This window comes from Lutra lutra, chromosome 2 (genome assembly GCF_902655055.1).
Source record: "Lutra lutra chromosome 2, mLutLut1.2, whole genome shotgun sequence".
NCBI classification, from domain to species: Eukaryota; Metazoa; Chordata; class Mammalia; order Carnivora; family Mustelidae; genus Lutra; species Lutra lutra.
Genome location: NC_062279.1, coordinates 73,296,579 through 73,311,053, shown reverse-complemented (window position 1 = coordinate 73,311,053; position 14,475 = coordinate 73,296,579). Strand labels below are relative to the sequence as shown.

The 14,475-nt window shown below is 37.4% G+C and overlaps 1 protein-coding gene across 6 annotated transcripts in view; it reads left to right on the top strand.

Moving 5' to 3' along the window:
• The window catches only part of TLL1 (tolloid like 1), a 236,586-nt gene that overhangs the window by 211,838 nt on the left and 10,273 nt on the right, over positions 1-14,475 (top strand). For all 6 annotated transcript variants that reach the window (XM_047717735.1, XM_047717730.1, XM_047717731.1 and 3 more), the window contains one exon: positions 12,520-12,733. In XM_047717735.1, coding sequence (XP_047573691.1) covers positions 12,520-12,733 — 214 coding nt within the window. The remainder of the gene's footprint in view (positions 1-12,519; positions 12,734-14,475) is intronic.

Sequence of the window (14,475 nt, the reverse complement as noted above, 5' to 3'; positions counted from 1 at the left end):
TTGCCAGCCTCTGTCATTTCCTGGCTTGTTAATTTTAGCCATTCTGACTAGTGTGAGGTGATATCTCATTGTGGTTTTGATTTGTATTTCCCTGATGCCAAGTGATGTGGAGCACTTTTTCATGTGTCTGTTGGCCATCTGGATGTCGTCTTTGCAGAAATGTCTGTTCATGTCCTCTGCCCATTTCTTGATTGGATTATTTGGTCTTTGGGTTTTGAGTTTGATAAGTTCTTTATAGATTTTGGATACTAGCCCTTTATCTGATATGTCATTTGCAAATATCTTCTCCCATTCTGTCAGTTGTCTTTTGGTTCTGTTGACTATTTCCTTTGCTGTAAAAAAGCTTTTGATCTTGAGGAAGTCCCAATAGTTCATTTTTGCCCTTGCTTCCCTTGCCTTTGGCAATGTTTCTAGGAAAATAGTTGCTGCAGCTGAGGTGGAAGAGGTTGCTGCCTGTGTTCTCCTCAAGGATTTTGATGGATTCCTTTCTCACATTGAGATCTTTTATCCATTTTGAGTCTATTTTCATGTGTGGTGTAAGAAAATGGTCCAGTTTCATTCTTCTACATGTGACTGTCCAATTTTCCCAACACCATTTGTTGAAGAGGCTGTCTTTTTTCCATTGAACATTCTTTCCTGCTTTGCTGAAGATGAGTTGACCATAGAGTTGAGGGTCTATTTCTGGGCTATTTTGTTCCATTGATCTATGAGTCTCATTTTGTGCCAGTACCATGCTGTCTTGATGATGAAAGCTTTGTAATAGAGCTTGAAGTCTGGAATTGTGATGCCACCAACTTTGGCTTTCTTTTTCAACATTCCTCTGGCTATTTGAGGTCTTTTCTGGTTCCATATAAATTTTAGGATTATTTGTTCCATCTCTTTGAAAAAAAAAAAAAAAAAGGATAGCATTTTGATAGGGATTGCATTAAACGTGTAGATTGCTTTAGGTAGCATAGACATTTTCACAATATTTGTTCTTCCAATCCACGAGCATGGAACATTTTTCCATTTCTTTGTGTCTTCCTCAATTTCTTTCATGAGTACTTTATAGTTTTCTGAGTATAGATTCTTAGTCTCTTTGGTTAGGTTTATTCCTAGGTATCCTATAGTTTTGGGTGCAATTGTAAATGGGATTGACTCCTTAATTTCTCTTTCTTCTGTCTTGTTGTTGGTGTATAGAAATGCAACTGATTTCTGTGCATTGATTTTATATCCTGACACTTCACTGAATTCCTGTAGGAGTTCTAGCAGATTTGGAGTTGAATCTTTTGGGTTTTCCAAAAGATGATAAAGAGTGAAAGTTTGACTACTTCTTTGCCAATTTTGGATGCCTTTAATTTCTTTTTGTTGTTTGATTGCTGAGACGAGGACTTCTAGTACTATGTTGAATAGCAGTGGTGATAATGGACATCCCTGCTGTGTTCCTGACCTTAGTGGAAAAGCTCTCAGTTTTTCTCTATTGAGGATGATATTCGTGGTAGGTTTTTCATAGATGGCTTTGATGATATGGAGGTATATATCTTCTATCCCTACACTTTGAAGAGTTTTGATCAAGAAAAGATGTTGTACTTTGTCAAATGCTTTTTCAGCATCTGTTGAGAGTATCATATGGTTCTTGTTCTTTCTTTTATTAGTGTGTTGTATCACATTGATTGAATTGTGGATATTAACCCAACATTGCAGCCCAGGAATAAATCCCACTTGGTCATGGTGAATAATCCTTTTAATGTACTATTGGGTCCTATTGGCTAGTATTTTGGTGACAATTTTTGCATCTTTGTTCATCAAGGTTATTGGTCTGTAATTTTCTTTTTGGATGGGATCTTTGTCTGGTTTTGGGATCAAGGTAATGCTGGCCTCATAAAATGAGTTTGGACATTTTCCTTCCATTTCTATTTTTTGGAACAGTTTCAGGAAAATAGGAATTAATTCTTCTTTAAATGTTTGGTAGAATTCCCCTGGGAAGCTGCCTGGTCCTGAGCTCTTGTTTGTTGGGAGATTTTTGATGACTGCTTCAATCTCCTTACTGGTTATGGTTCTGTTCAGGTTTTCTTTTTCATCCTGATTCAGTTGTGGTAGTTTATAAGTCTCTAGGAATGCATCCATTTCTTCCAGATTGTCAAATTTGCTGGCGTATAGTTGCTCATAATATGTTCTTATAATTGTTTGTATTTCTTTGTTGTTGGCTGTGATTTCTTCTCTTTCATTCATGATTTTATTTATTTGGATCTTCTCTCTTTTCTTTTTGATAAGTCTGGCCAGTTGTTTATCAATCTTACTAATTCAAAGAACCAGCTCCTACTTTCATTGATTTGTTCTATTGTTTTTTGGTTTTGATTTCATTGATTTCTTCTCTGATCTTTATTATTTCTCTTCTCCTGCTGGGTTTAGGCTTTCTTTGTTGTTCTAGCTCCTTTAGGTGTAGGTTTAGGTTATGTACTTGAGATCTTTCTTGTTTCTTGAGAAAGTCTTATATCACTATACAGTATAGTGTATAGTGTATCACTATACACTTTCATCTCAGGACCACCTTTGCTGTGTCCCATAGATTTTGAACAGTTGTATTTTCATTTTCATTTGTTTCCATGAATTTTTTCAGTTCTACTTTAATTTCCTGGTTGACCCATTCATTCTTTAGTAGGATGCTCTTTAGCCTCCATGTATCTGGGTTCTTTCCAACTTTCCTCTTGTGACTGAGTTCTTGCTTCAGAGCATTGTGGTCTGAAAATATGCAGGGAATGATCCCAATCTTTTGATAGTGGTTGAGACCTGAATTGTGATGCAGGATGTGATCTATTCTGGAGAATGTTCCATGTGTGCTAGAGAAGAATGTGTATTCTGTTGCTTTGGGATGGAATATTTTGAATATATCTGTGATGTCCATCTGGTCCAGTGTGTCATTTAAAGCCTTTATATCCTTGTTGATTGTTTGCTTGGATGATCTGTCCATTTCAGTGAGGGTGGTGTTAATGTCCCCTACTATTATTGTATTATTGTCAATGTGTTTCTTTGATTTTGTTATTAATTGGTTTATGTAGTAGGCTGCTCCCATGTTAAGGGCATAGATATTTAAAGTTGTTAGATCTTCTTGTTGGACAGACTCTTTGAGTATGATATAGTGTCTTTCCTCATCTCTTACTATAGTCTTTGCTTAAAATATAATTGAACTGATAAAAGGATTTCCACCCCAACGTCTTTTTGATGTCCATTAGCATGGTAAACTGTTTTCCACCCCCTCACTTTAAATCTGGAGGTGTCTTTGGGTCTAAAATGAGTTTCTTGTAGACAGCATATTGATGGGTTTTGTTTTTTTATCCATTCTGATACCCTTTGTCTTTTGATTGGGGTATTTAGCCCATTTAACTTCAGGGTTACTATTGAGAGATATGAATTTAGTGCCATTGTATTGCCTATAAGGTGACTGTTACTGTATCTTGTCTCTGTTCCTTTCTGGTCTACTACTTTTATGTTCTATCTTTGCTTAGAAGACCCCTTTCAATATTTCCTGTGGAGCTGGCTTGGTGGTAAACTCTTTAAGCTTTTGTTTGTTCTGGAAGGTTTTTATCTCTCCTTTTATTTTCAATGATGACCTAGATGGATATAGTATTCTTGGCTGCATGGTTTTTCTCCTTTAGTGCTCTGAATATATCATGCCAGCTTTCTGGCCTGCCAGGTCTCTGTGGATAAGTCTGTTGCCAATCTAATATTTTTACCATTGTATGTTACAGACTTCTTGTCCTGGGCTGCTTTCAGGATTTTCTCTTTGTTGCTAAGACTTATAAGTTTTACTATTAGATGATGGCATGTGGACATATTCTTACTGATTTTGAGTGGGGTTCTCTGTGCCTCCTGGATTTTGATGCTTGTTCTCTTTGCCATATTAGGGAAATTCTCTACTATAATTCACTGCAATATACCTTCTGCCCCCCACCCCCTTCTTCTTCTAGAAACCCAGTTATTTTAATATTGTTTCGTCTTATGGTATCACTTATCTCTCGAATTCTCCCCTTGTGGTCCAGTAGTTGTTTGTGTCTCTTTTGCTCAGCTTCTTTATTCTCTGTCATTTGGTCTTCAATATCACTAATTCTCTCTTCTGCCTCTTTTAACCTAGCAGTAAGAGCATCCATTTTTGATTGAACCTCATTAATAGCTGTTTGCTTTCAGCTTGGTTAGATTTTAGTTCTTTTATTTCTGCAGAAAGGGCTTTTATTTCTCCAGACAGGGTTTCTCTAATATCTTCCATGTCTTTTTTGAGCCCTGGTAGCACCTTAAGAATTGTCATTCTGAACTCTAGATCTGACATATCACCAATGTCCATATTGATTAGGTCCTTAGCCTTCAGTACTTCCTCTTGTTCTTTTTTTTTTTTTTAATTTTTTTATTTTTTTCAGCATAACAGTATTCATTATGTTTGCACCACACCCAGTGCTCCATGCAATCCGTGCCCTCTACAATACCCACCACCTGGTGCCCCCAACCTCCCACCCCCCACCCCTTCAAAATTCTCAGATCGTTTTTTCAGAGTCCATAGTCTCTCATGGTTCACCTCCGCTTCCAATTTCCCTCAACTCCTTTCTCCTCTCCATCTCCCCTTGTCCTCCATGCTATTTGTTATGCTCCACAAATAAGTGAAACCATATGATAATTGACTCTCTCTGCTTGACTTATTTCACTCAGCATAATCTCTTCCAGTCCCGTCCATGTTGCTACAAAACTTGGGGATTCATCCTTTCTTTCTTTCTTTTTTTTTTTTTTTACAGCTTTATAAACATATATTTTTATCCCCAGGGGTACAGGTCTGCAAATCGCCAGGTTTACACACTTCACAACACTCACCATAGCACATACCCTCCCCGATTACATAACCCCACCCCCTCTCCCAACACCCTCCCCCATCAACCCTCAGTTTGTTTTGTGAGATTAAGAGTCACTTATGGTTTGTCTCCCTCCCAATCCCATCTTGTTTCATTTACTCTTCTCCTACCCCCTCGACCCCCCATGTTGCATCTCCTCTCCCTCATATCAGGGAGATCATATGATAGTTGTCTTTCTCCGATTGACTTATTTCGCTAAGCATGATACCCTCTAGTTCCATACACGTCGTCGCAAATGGCAAGATTTCATTTCTTTTGATGGCTGCATAGTATTCCATTGTGCATATATACCACATCTTCTTTATCCATTCGTCTGTAGATGGACATCTAGGTTCTTTCCATAGTTTGGCTATTGTAGACATTGCTGCTATAAACATTCGGGTGCATGTGCCCCTTCGGATCACTATGTTTGTATCTTTAGGGTAAATACCCAGCAGTGCAATTGTAGGGTCATAGGGTAGTTCTATTTTCAACATTTTGAGGAACCTCCATGCTGTTTTCCAGAGTGGTTGCACCAGCTTGCATTCCCACCAACAGTGTAGGAGGGTTCCCCTTTCTCCGCATCCTCGCCAGCATCTGTCATTTCCTGACTTGTTAATTTTAGCCATTCTGACTGGTGTGAGGTGATATCTCATGGTGGTTTTGATTTGTATTTCCCTGATGCCGAGTGATATGGAGCACTTTTTCATGTGTCTGTTGGCCATCTGGATGTCTTCTTTGCAGAAATGTCTGTTCATGTCCTCTGCCCATTTCTTGATTGGATTATTTGTTCTTTGGGTGTTGAGTTTGCTAAGTTCTTTATAGATTTTGGACACTAGCCCTTTATCTGATATGTCATTTGCAAATATCTTCTCCCATTCTGTCAGTTGTCTTTTGTTTTTTTTAACTGTTTCCTTTGCTGTGCAAAAGCTTTTGATCTTGATAAAATCCCAAAAGTTCATTTTTGCCCTTGCTTGCCTTGCCTTTGGTGATGTTCCTAGGAAGATGTTGCTGCGGCTGAGGTCGAAGAGGTTGCTGCCTGTGTTCTCCTCGAGGATTTTGATGGATTCCTTTCTCACATTGAGGTCCTTCATCCATTTTGAGTCTATTTTCGTGTGTGGTGTAAGGAAATGATCCAATTTCATTTTTCTGCATGTGGCTGTCCAATTTTCCCAACACCATTTATTGAAGAGGCTGTCTTTGTTCCATTGGACATTCTTTCCTGCTTTGTCGAAGATGAGTTGACCATAGAGTTGAGGGTCCATTTCTGGGCTCTCTATTCTGTTCCATTGATCTATGTGTCTGTTTTTGTGCCAGTACCATGCTGTCTTGATGATGAAAGCTTTGTAATAGAGCTTGAAGTCCGGAATTGTGATGCCACCAACTTTGGCTTTCTTTTTCAATATTCCTTTGGCTATTCGAGGTCTTTTCTGGTTCCATATAAATTTTAGGATTATTTGTTCCATCTCTTTGAAAAAAAAAAAAAAGGATAGCATTTTGATAGGGATTGCATTAAACGTGTAGATTGCTTTAGGTAGCATAGACATTTTCACAATATTTGTTCTTCCAATCCACGAGCATGGAACATTTTTCCATTTCTTTGTGTCTTCCTCAATTTCTTTCATGAGTACTTTATAGTTTTCTGAGTATAGATTCTTAGTCTCTTTGGTTAGGTTTATTCCTAGGTATCCTATAGTTTTGGGTGCAATTGTAAATGGGATTGACTCCTTAATTTCTCTTTCTTCTGTCTTGTTGTTGGTGTATAGAAATGCAACTGATTTCTGTGCATTGATTTTATATCCTGACACTTTACTGAATTCCTGTACAAGTTCTAGCAGTTTTGGAGTGGAGTCTTTTGGGTTTTCCACATAGAGTATCATATCATCTGCGAAGAGTGATAGTTTGACTTCTTCTTTGCCGATTTGGATGCCTTTAATTTCCTTTTGTTGTCTGATTGCTGAGGCTAGGACTTCTAGTACTATGTTGAATAGCAGTGGTGATAACAGACATCCCTGCCGTGTTCCTGACCTTAGCGGAAAAGCTTTCAGTTTTTCTCCATTGAGAATGATATTTGCGGTGGGTTTTTCATAGATGGCTTTGATAATATTGAGGTATGTGCCCTCTATCCCTACACTTTGAAGAGTTTTGATCAGGAAGGGATGCTGTACTTTGTCAAATGCTTTTTCAGCATCTATGGAGAGTATCATATGGTTCTTGTTCTTTCTTTTATTAATGTGTTGTATCACATTGATTGATTTGCGGATGTTGAACCAGCCTTGCAGCCCTGGAATAAATCCCACTTGGTCGTGGTGAATAATCCTTTTAACGTACTGTTGAATCCTATTGGCTAGTATTTTGGCGAGAATTTTTGCATCTGTGTTCATCAAGGATATTGGTCTGTAGTTCTCTTTTTTGTTGGGATCCTTGTCTGGTTTTGGGATCAAGGTGATGCTGGCCTCATAAAATGAGTTTGGAAGTTTTCCTTCCATTTCTATTTTTTGGAACAGTTTTAGGAGAATAGGAATTAGTTCTTTAAATGTTTGGTAGAATTCCCCTGGGAAGCCATCTGGCCCTGGGCTTTTGTTTGGAGATTTTTGTTTGGAGATTTTTGTTTGGAGATTTTTGATGACTGTTTCAATCTCCTTACTGGTTATGGGTCTGTTCAGGCTTTCTATTTATTCCTGGTTCAGTTGTGGTAGTTTATATGTCTCTAGGAATGCTTCCATTTCTTCCAGATTGTCAAATTTGTTGGCATAGAGTTGCTCATAGTATATTCTTATAATTGTCTGTATTTCTTTGGGGTTAGTTGTGATCTCTCCTCTTTCATTCGTGATTTTATTTATTTGGGTCCTTTCTTCTTTTTGATAAGTCTGGCCAGGGATTTATCAATCTTATTAATTCTTTCAAAGAACCAGCTCCTAGTTTCGTTGATTTGTTCTATTGTTTTTTTGGTTTCTATTTCATTGATTTCTGCTCTGATCTTTATGATTTCTCTTCTCCTGCTGGGTTTAGGGTTTCTTTCTTGTTCTTTCTCCAGCTCCTTTAGGTGTAGGGTTAGGTTGTGTACCTGAGACCTTTCTTGTTTCTTGAGAAAGGCTTGTACCGCTATATATTTTCCTCTCAGGACTGCCTTTGTTGTGTCCCACAGATTCTGAACCGTTGTGTTTTCATTATCATTTGTTTCCATAAGTTTTTTCAATTCTTCTTTAATTTCCTGGTTGACCCATTCATTCTTTAGAAGGATGCTGTTTAGTCTCCATGTATTTGGGTTCTTTCCAAATTTCTTCTTGTGATTGAGTTCTAGCTTCAGAGCATTGTGGTCTGAAAATATGCAGGGAATGATCCCAATCTTTTAATACCAGTTGAGACTTGATTTAGGACCGAGGATGTGATCTATTCTGGAGAATGTTCCATGTGCACTAGAGAAGAATGTGTATTCTGTTGCTTTGGGATGAAATGTTCTGAATATATCTGTGATGTCCATCTGGTCCAGTGTGTCATTTAAGGCCTTGATTTCCTTGTTGATCTTTTGCTTGGATGATCTGTCCTTTCAGTGAGGGGAGTGTTAAAATCCCCTACTATTATTGTATTCTTGTCGATGTGTTTCTTTGATTTTGTTATTAATTGTTTTATATAGTTGGCTGCTCCCACGTTAGGGGCATAGATATTTAAAATTGTTAGATCTTCTTGTTGGACAGTTCCTTTGAGTATGATATAGTGTCCTTCCTCATCTCTTATTATAATCTTTGGCTTAAAATCTAATTGATCTGCTATAAGGATTGCCACTCCTGCTTTCTTCTGGTGTCCATTAGCATGGTAAATTCTTTTCCACCCCCTCACTTTAAATCTGGAGGTGTCTTCGGGTTTAAAATGAGTTTCTTGTAGGCAACATATAGATAGGTTTTGTTTTTTATCCATTCTGATACCCTGTGTCTTTTCATTAGGGCATTAGGCCATTAACATTCAGGGTAACTATTGAGAGATGAATTTAGTGCCATTGTATTGCCTGTAAGGTGACTGTTTTTGTATATTGTCTCTGTTCCTTTCTGATCTACTACTTTTAGGGTCCCTCTTTGCTTAGAGGACCCTTTCAATATTTCCTGTAGAGCTGGTTTGGTGTTTGCAAATTCTTTCAGTTTTTTGTTTGTCCTGGAAGCTTTTAATCTCTCCTTCTATTTTCAATGATAGCCTAGCTGGATATAGTATTCTTGGCTGCATGTTTTTCTCATTTAGTGCTCTGAATATATCATGCCAGCTCTTTCTGGCCTGCCAGGTCTCTGTGGATAAGTCTGCTGCCAATCTAATATTTTTACCATTGTATGTTACAGACTTCTTTTCCCGGGCTGCTTTCAGGATTTTCTCTTTGTCACTAAGACTTGTAAATTTTACTATTAGGTGACGGGGTGTGGACCTATTCTTATTGATTTTGAGGGGGGTTCTCTGAACTTCCTGGATTTTGATGCTTGTTCCCTTTGCCATATTGGGGAAATTCTCTCCAATAATTCCCTCCAATATACCTTCCGCTCCCCTCTCTTTTTCTTCTTCTTCTGGAATCCCAATTATTCTAATGTTGTTTCGTCTTATGGTGTCACTTATCTCTCGAATTCTCCCCTCGTGGTCCAGTAGCTGTTTGTCCCTCTTTTGCTCAGCTTCTTTATTCTCTGTCATTTGGTCTTCTATATCGCTAATTCTTTCTTCTGCCTCATTTATCCTATCAGTAAGAGCCTCCATTTTTGATTGCACCTCATTAATAGCTTTTTTGATTTCAACTTGGTTAGATTTTAGTTCTTTTATTTCTCCAGAAAGGGCTTTTATATCTCCCGAGAGGGTTGCTTTAATATCTTCCATGCCTTTTTCAAGCCCGGCTAGAACCTTGAGAATCATCATTCTGAACTCTGGATCTGACATATTACCAATGTCTGTATTGATTAGGTCCCTAGCCTTTGGTATTGCCTCTTGTTCTTTTTTTTGTTGTGAATTTTTCCGCCTTGTCATTTTGTCCAGATAAGAGTTTATGAAGGAGCAAGTAAAATACTAAAGGGTGGCAACAACCCCTGGAAAATATGCTTTAGCCAAATCAGAAGAGATCCTGAATTGTGAGGGGGGAGAAAGGGGATAAAAAGGGGTTCAGAAAGAAAGAAAAAAAAAACTATTAAAAAAAAGAAAGCCAATAAAGAAAAAATATAAAAAGAGGAAAAAAAATATATATATATTAGATAAACTATTTAAAAAACGTTAAAAAGAAGAAAATGGTAAAAGTTATAAAAAATTTAGCAGAAGAAGAGAAAAAGAAAAAAAAAATTGAAAAAGAAAAAAAAAATTAAATTAACTGCAAGGCTAAAAAATCATGGGGAGAAAGCCATGAGTTCCGTGCTTTGTTTCTTCTCCTCTGGAATTCCGCCGTTCTCCTTGGTAGGTGAACTTGGTCCTGGCTGGGTTTCCCGTAGATCTTCTGGGGGAGGGGCCCGTTGTAGTGATTCTCAAGCGTCTTTGCCCCAGGCGGAGTTGCACCGCCCTTACCTGGGGCCGCGCTGAGTAATCCGCTCGGGTTCGCTTTCGGGAGCTTTTGTTCCCTGAGCGCTTTTCGTAGAGTCCGGAGGACGGGAATAAAGATGGCGGCCTCCCGGTCTCCGGCCCGGAGGAGCCGAGAGCCTGGGGCCCCACTCCTCAGTGCGCCCTCAGAGCACAGCACCAAATGACTCCCGTCACCCTGGCCTCCGGCCGCGCTCCGAGCTGACCGAGCCTGCGACCGGTTCAAGGCAACCCTGAGCTGAGAGTCACTCCTCGGCTCTGTCTCTGCAGCTGGCTTCCCCGTTCTAATACCTGTAAGCTCTGCGACACTGAGACACCCCTGATCCTTCTGCGACCCTGCGGGACCTGAGGCCGCGCTTACCCCGCCTGGGCTTCACCCCAGTTAAGCCTCTGGAGTGATGTCCCTCAGCGGAACAGACTTTTAAAAGTCCTGATTTTGCTCTGTTGCTCCGCCGCTTGCCGGGAGCCGGCCCCTCCCCCCGCGGTCTATCTTCCCGTCGCTTTGGATTCACTTCTCCGCCAGTCCTACCTTGCAGAAAGTGGTTGATTTTCTGTTTCTGGAATTGCTGTTCTTCTTCTCTTCAATCTCCCGTTGGATTTGTAGGTGTTTGCAATCTTTAGATAAGCTATTTAGTTGATCTCCCGCTACCCGAAGTAGTCTCAGCCTGCTACTTCTCCGCCATCTTGACTCCTCCCATGTTCTTTTTTTTTTTTTTTTTGCGTTTTTCCACCTTGTCATTTTATGCAGATAAGAATATATGGATGAGAGAATAAAATACTAAAAGGGGGGCAAAGACCCCAGAAAAATGTGAGTTAACCAAATCAGAAGAGACCGCAAATCGCAGGAAGAAGAAATGGGGTAAAAAGAAGTTAAAAAATAAATTAAGAAAAAGAAAACAGAAAATACATATATTATACTGGTGAATGAAACAGAGCCACCCACTTGATTTTGGAAGTATTTTGGTCTCTGAGAAGACACGATCTCCCAAAATTTTAAATAAAGAAACACACACACACACACACACACACACACACACACAAATATGGGTAAACACGATGAAGGGATGGAATATAACTGTAAAGATGAAAATTTAAAAAAAATTCTAAAAAAGGAGTTGATAACATAAATTTGTTGGGAAAAGAAAGAAAAAGAAAGTGGAGAGAATTTTCTCAGGCTGTCACTAGAACAAACCCTGTGCTAGACTTAAGGTATATTTTGATCTATTAGAAGAAATTGTATCCCAAAATTTTTTAGAAGAAAAAACCCTATATACAAAAGATAAAGTTAGATACCATGAAGGATAAAGTATGACTATAATAATAAAGGTTCAAAAAGATTTTTTTTTTAAGAAAGATATTAAGATAAATTTTCAGGAAGTGGTCGATTTTCTGTTTCTAGAATTGCTGCTCTTCTCTTCCATCTCCTGTTGGATTTGTAGGTATTCGGGATGATTTGATAACTATCTAGCTGAACTTCTGCTACCTGATGTCGTCTCAGCCTGCTATTCCTCTGCCATCTTTACTCCTGTATTAGTATTTGCTAATAATATAGATTGTAGGATCTAAATAAAGAAGTATATAGTGAAAATTTTCTTGGTTTTAGTTATTGTATTAAGATTTACTGTACTTAATTTTTGTGAAAATATAACAATCATTTTTTGAAGTTTTCTCCTTAGTTTAAGTGCCCCAAGGTAGGATGATATGCAATAGTTTATGATAATCAAAACCAGAAGAAATCAATTTTTAAAATGCAGATGTTTAAAATTTTCTGATGCAATATTATAAACTTAAAATTATATTAAGAATAAAATATCACCACTATTACAATTTGTCTAAGTTCTGGAGTTGATTGTGATAGTTCTGTGATAGTTTTGATTGTGATTTAGTTGTAATAGTTGAATAGTAGAATTTCACATGGAGTTATTGTGCTGTTTTCTACATTATCTTTTTCCAGAGACTTTACATTCTACTGATTTTACAGCCCTTTCAATAATGTTCTATATGGATTAATTTATTTCTATGTCTTGAGCATGTTTTATTGATGTTCATTTCTGCTCCAAAGGAAAAAAAAAAAAATTCTGAGTGTTATTTTTTTGTTTTGTTTCCCTTTCCTTTCCCTTTCTTTTTTAAATAGGCCTTTAGTGAATTTGAGATTGAGCAGCATCAAGAATGTGCTTATGATCACTTGGAAGTATTCGATGGAGAAACAGAAAAATCACCAATTCTTGGAAGACTCTGTGGTAACAAGATACCAGAGCCCCTTGTGGCTACCGGAAGTAATATGTTTGTTCGGTTTGTTTCTGACGCATCTGTTCAAAGGAAAGGCTTTCAAGCCACACATTCTACAGGTCAGCAAATTAGGGCCATGTTTCTCTTTCCTAACTCTTCTAGTGAATGCAATGGCTCCTATAACAGGAACATTAATGAATTTCTGAGCACAGCAGAAGAAATCTCAATGAAGCACTGTGTGTGAAATATTTGAGAGCTATGTAGCATTCTACGTAAATATCTTTGTAGTTGCTGAACGTTCAGAAAGAAATGCAGTAGTCTGAGCTGATGATCAAGTAGAACTATCTCTAAATATTTGTATAATGGATTCCATATTAACTTGTGCAGTTTTTTTTCTTTTTTTTTTTAAGATTTTATTTATTTGACAAACAGAGATCACAAGTAGGCAGAGAGGCAGGCAGAAAGAGAGGAAGGGAAGCAAGCTCCCTGCTGAGCAGAGAGCCCCATGTGGGGCTCGATCCCAGGACCCTGGGATTGTGACCTGAGCTGAAGGCAGAGGCTTTAACACACTGAGCCACCCAGGCGCCTCCAAACTTGTGCAGTTTGATTTATATGCTCTATTTAACAGCTAGAAATCTCTGTCTTAGTATTCAAGAGTTGAGTTTTCTCTAACATCCTACCTGGTTGGCCAGCTTTTGCTTTAATACATATTTTTGTAAATCTGATTTGGAATTCATCTCTCCATTTTACAGAGTCTCATTTGTTTTTCCTTTTATTTGGTGTGCAATACAATCTTTTTCTGAATCCTAATCCCTAATTTGACTTTGTAATAGAAGTTTTCAAGAAATAAAATATAATTCAGAAAAAAATATGGAAAATTTAAAGCAAAAACATAGAATTTTTTTATAAGTTTGAGCCAGCTTAATGCTATATTTCATAAATGTCTAGGAAATGTCCTTTGTTTAACATTAATTTTTAAAAAAAAGTTGCGTGCAGTTTCCTAAAGTCATTTATCTTATCGTGCCACCTAGTGGCAGTCTTGATGAATAAGCTATTGAGACATTGCCTGGTAGAACTCGTAAGACAATATACAGTATAATTGTGTACAAATTTGTCCATAAAACAATTTAAGTGCAGCATTTTTTGTGGGCTCTGATTATTGCTTTTATTTTGTCTGTTTAATTTTGTTTGAGAAATCAGAATTTTAATTATTCCATTGACCAATGTTATTTTCCACTTTAGTACATTTTATTATGAATATTAGATTTATATTGAAGTCTATATGTGAGAAACTGAATATTGTCAGAATATTTATCTGATTCATACTGTAAGTAATGGTTGAACTCATTAATAATGTGAATTAATTATTTCTTATGATTAATATAAATATTTCAGTTTGAGAAGAATCTTTCATGGACTACAGATATTTCATACTAATGAAAGGTTTTTCCATACATTTGACATTTACTCCTTAAATATTTTCCTGATAAATTGTTATGTATTGAAGGGATGGAGTGATTGTAATCCCATTATTTCATCAATACTATCCTGATAGCATAGAGTTTATGGCATATATACATATATATGTATATATATACATATATTAATATATATATAATATAAATATTCTGTCTACCAAAAGTTACAGAAATGCAGTAAGTTCCAGGAATGCAGGCTATCACAAGTTCCAGTAATATGCTGTCAATTGAAAATATGCTGTCAGAATTCTTGAAATAGCTGACTATATATTTTTAAATTACGTACCAATGAATGGTACAAATACCTTCTTGGTTTAGTAAAAACTTACTTTTATAGAATCTCCTTTACCTTTGTGGATAGAAGGATTAAGATCTATATTATG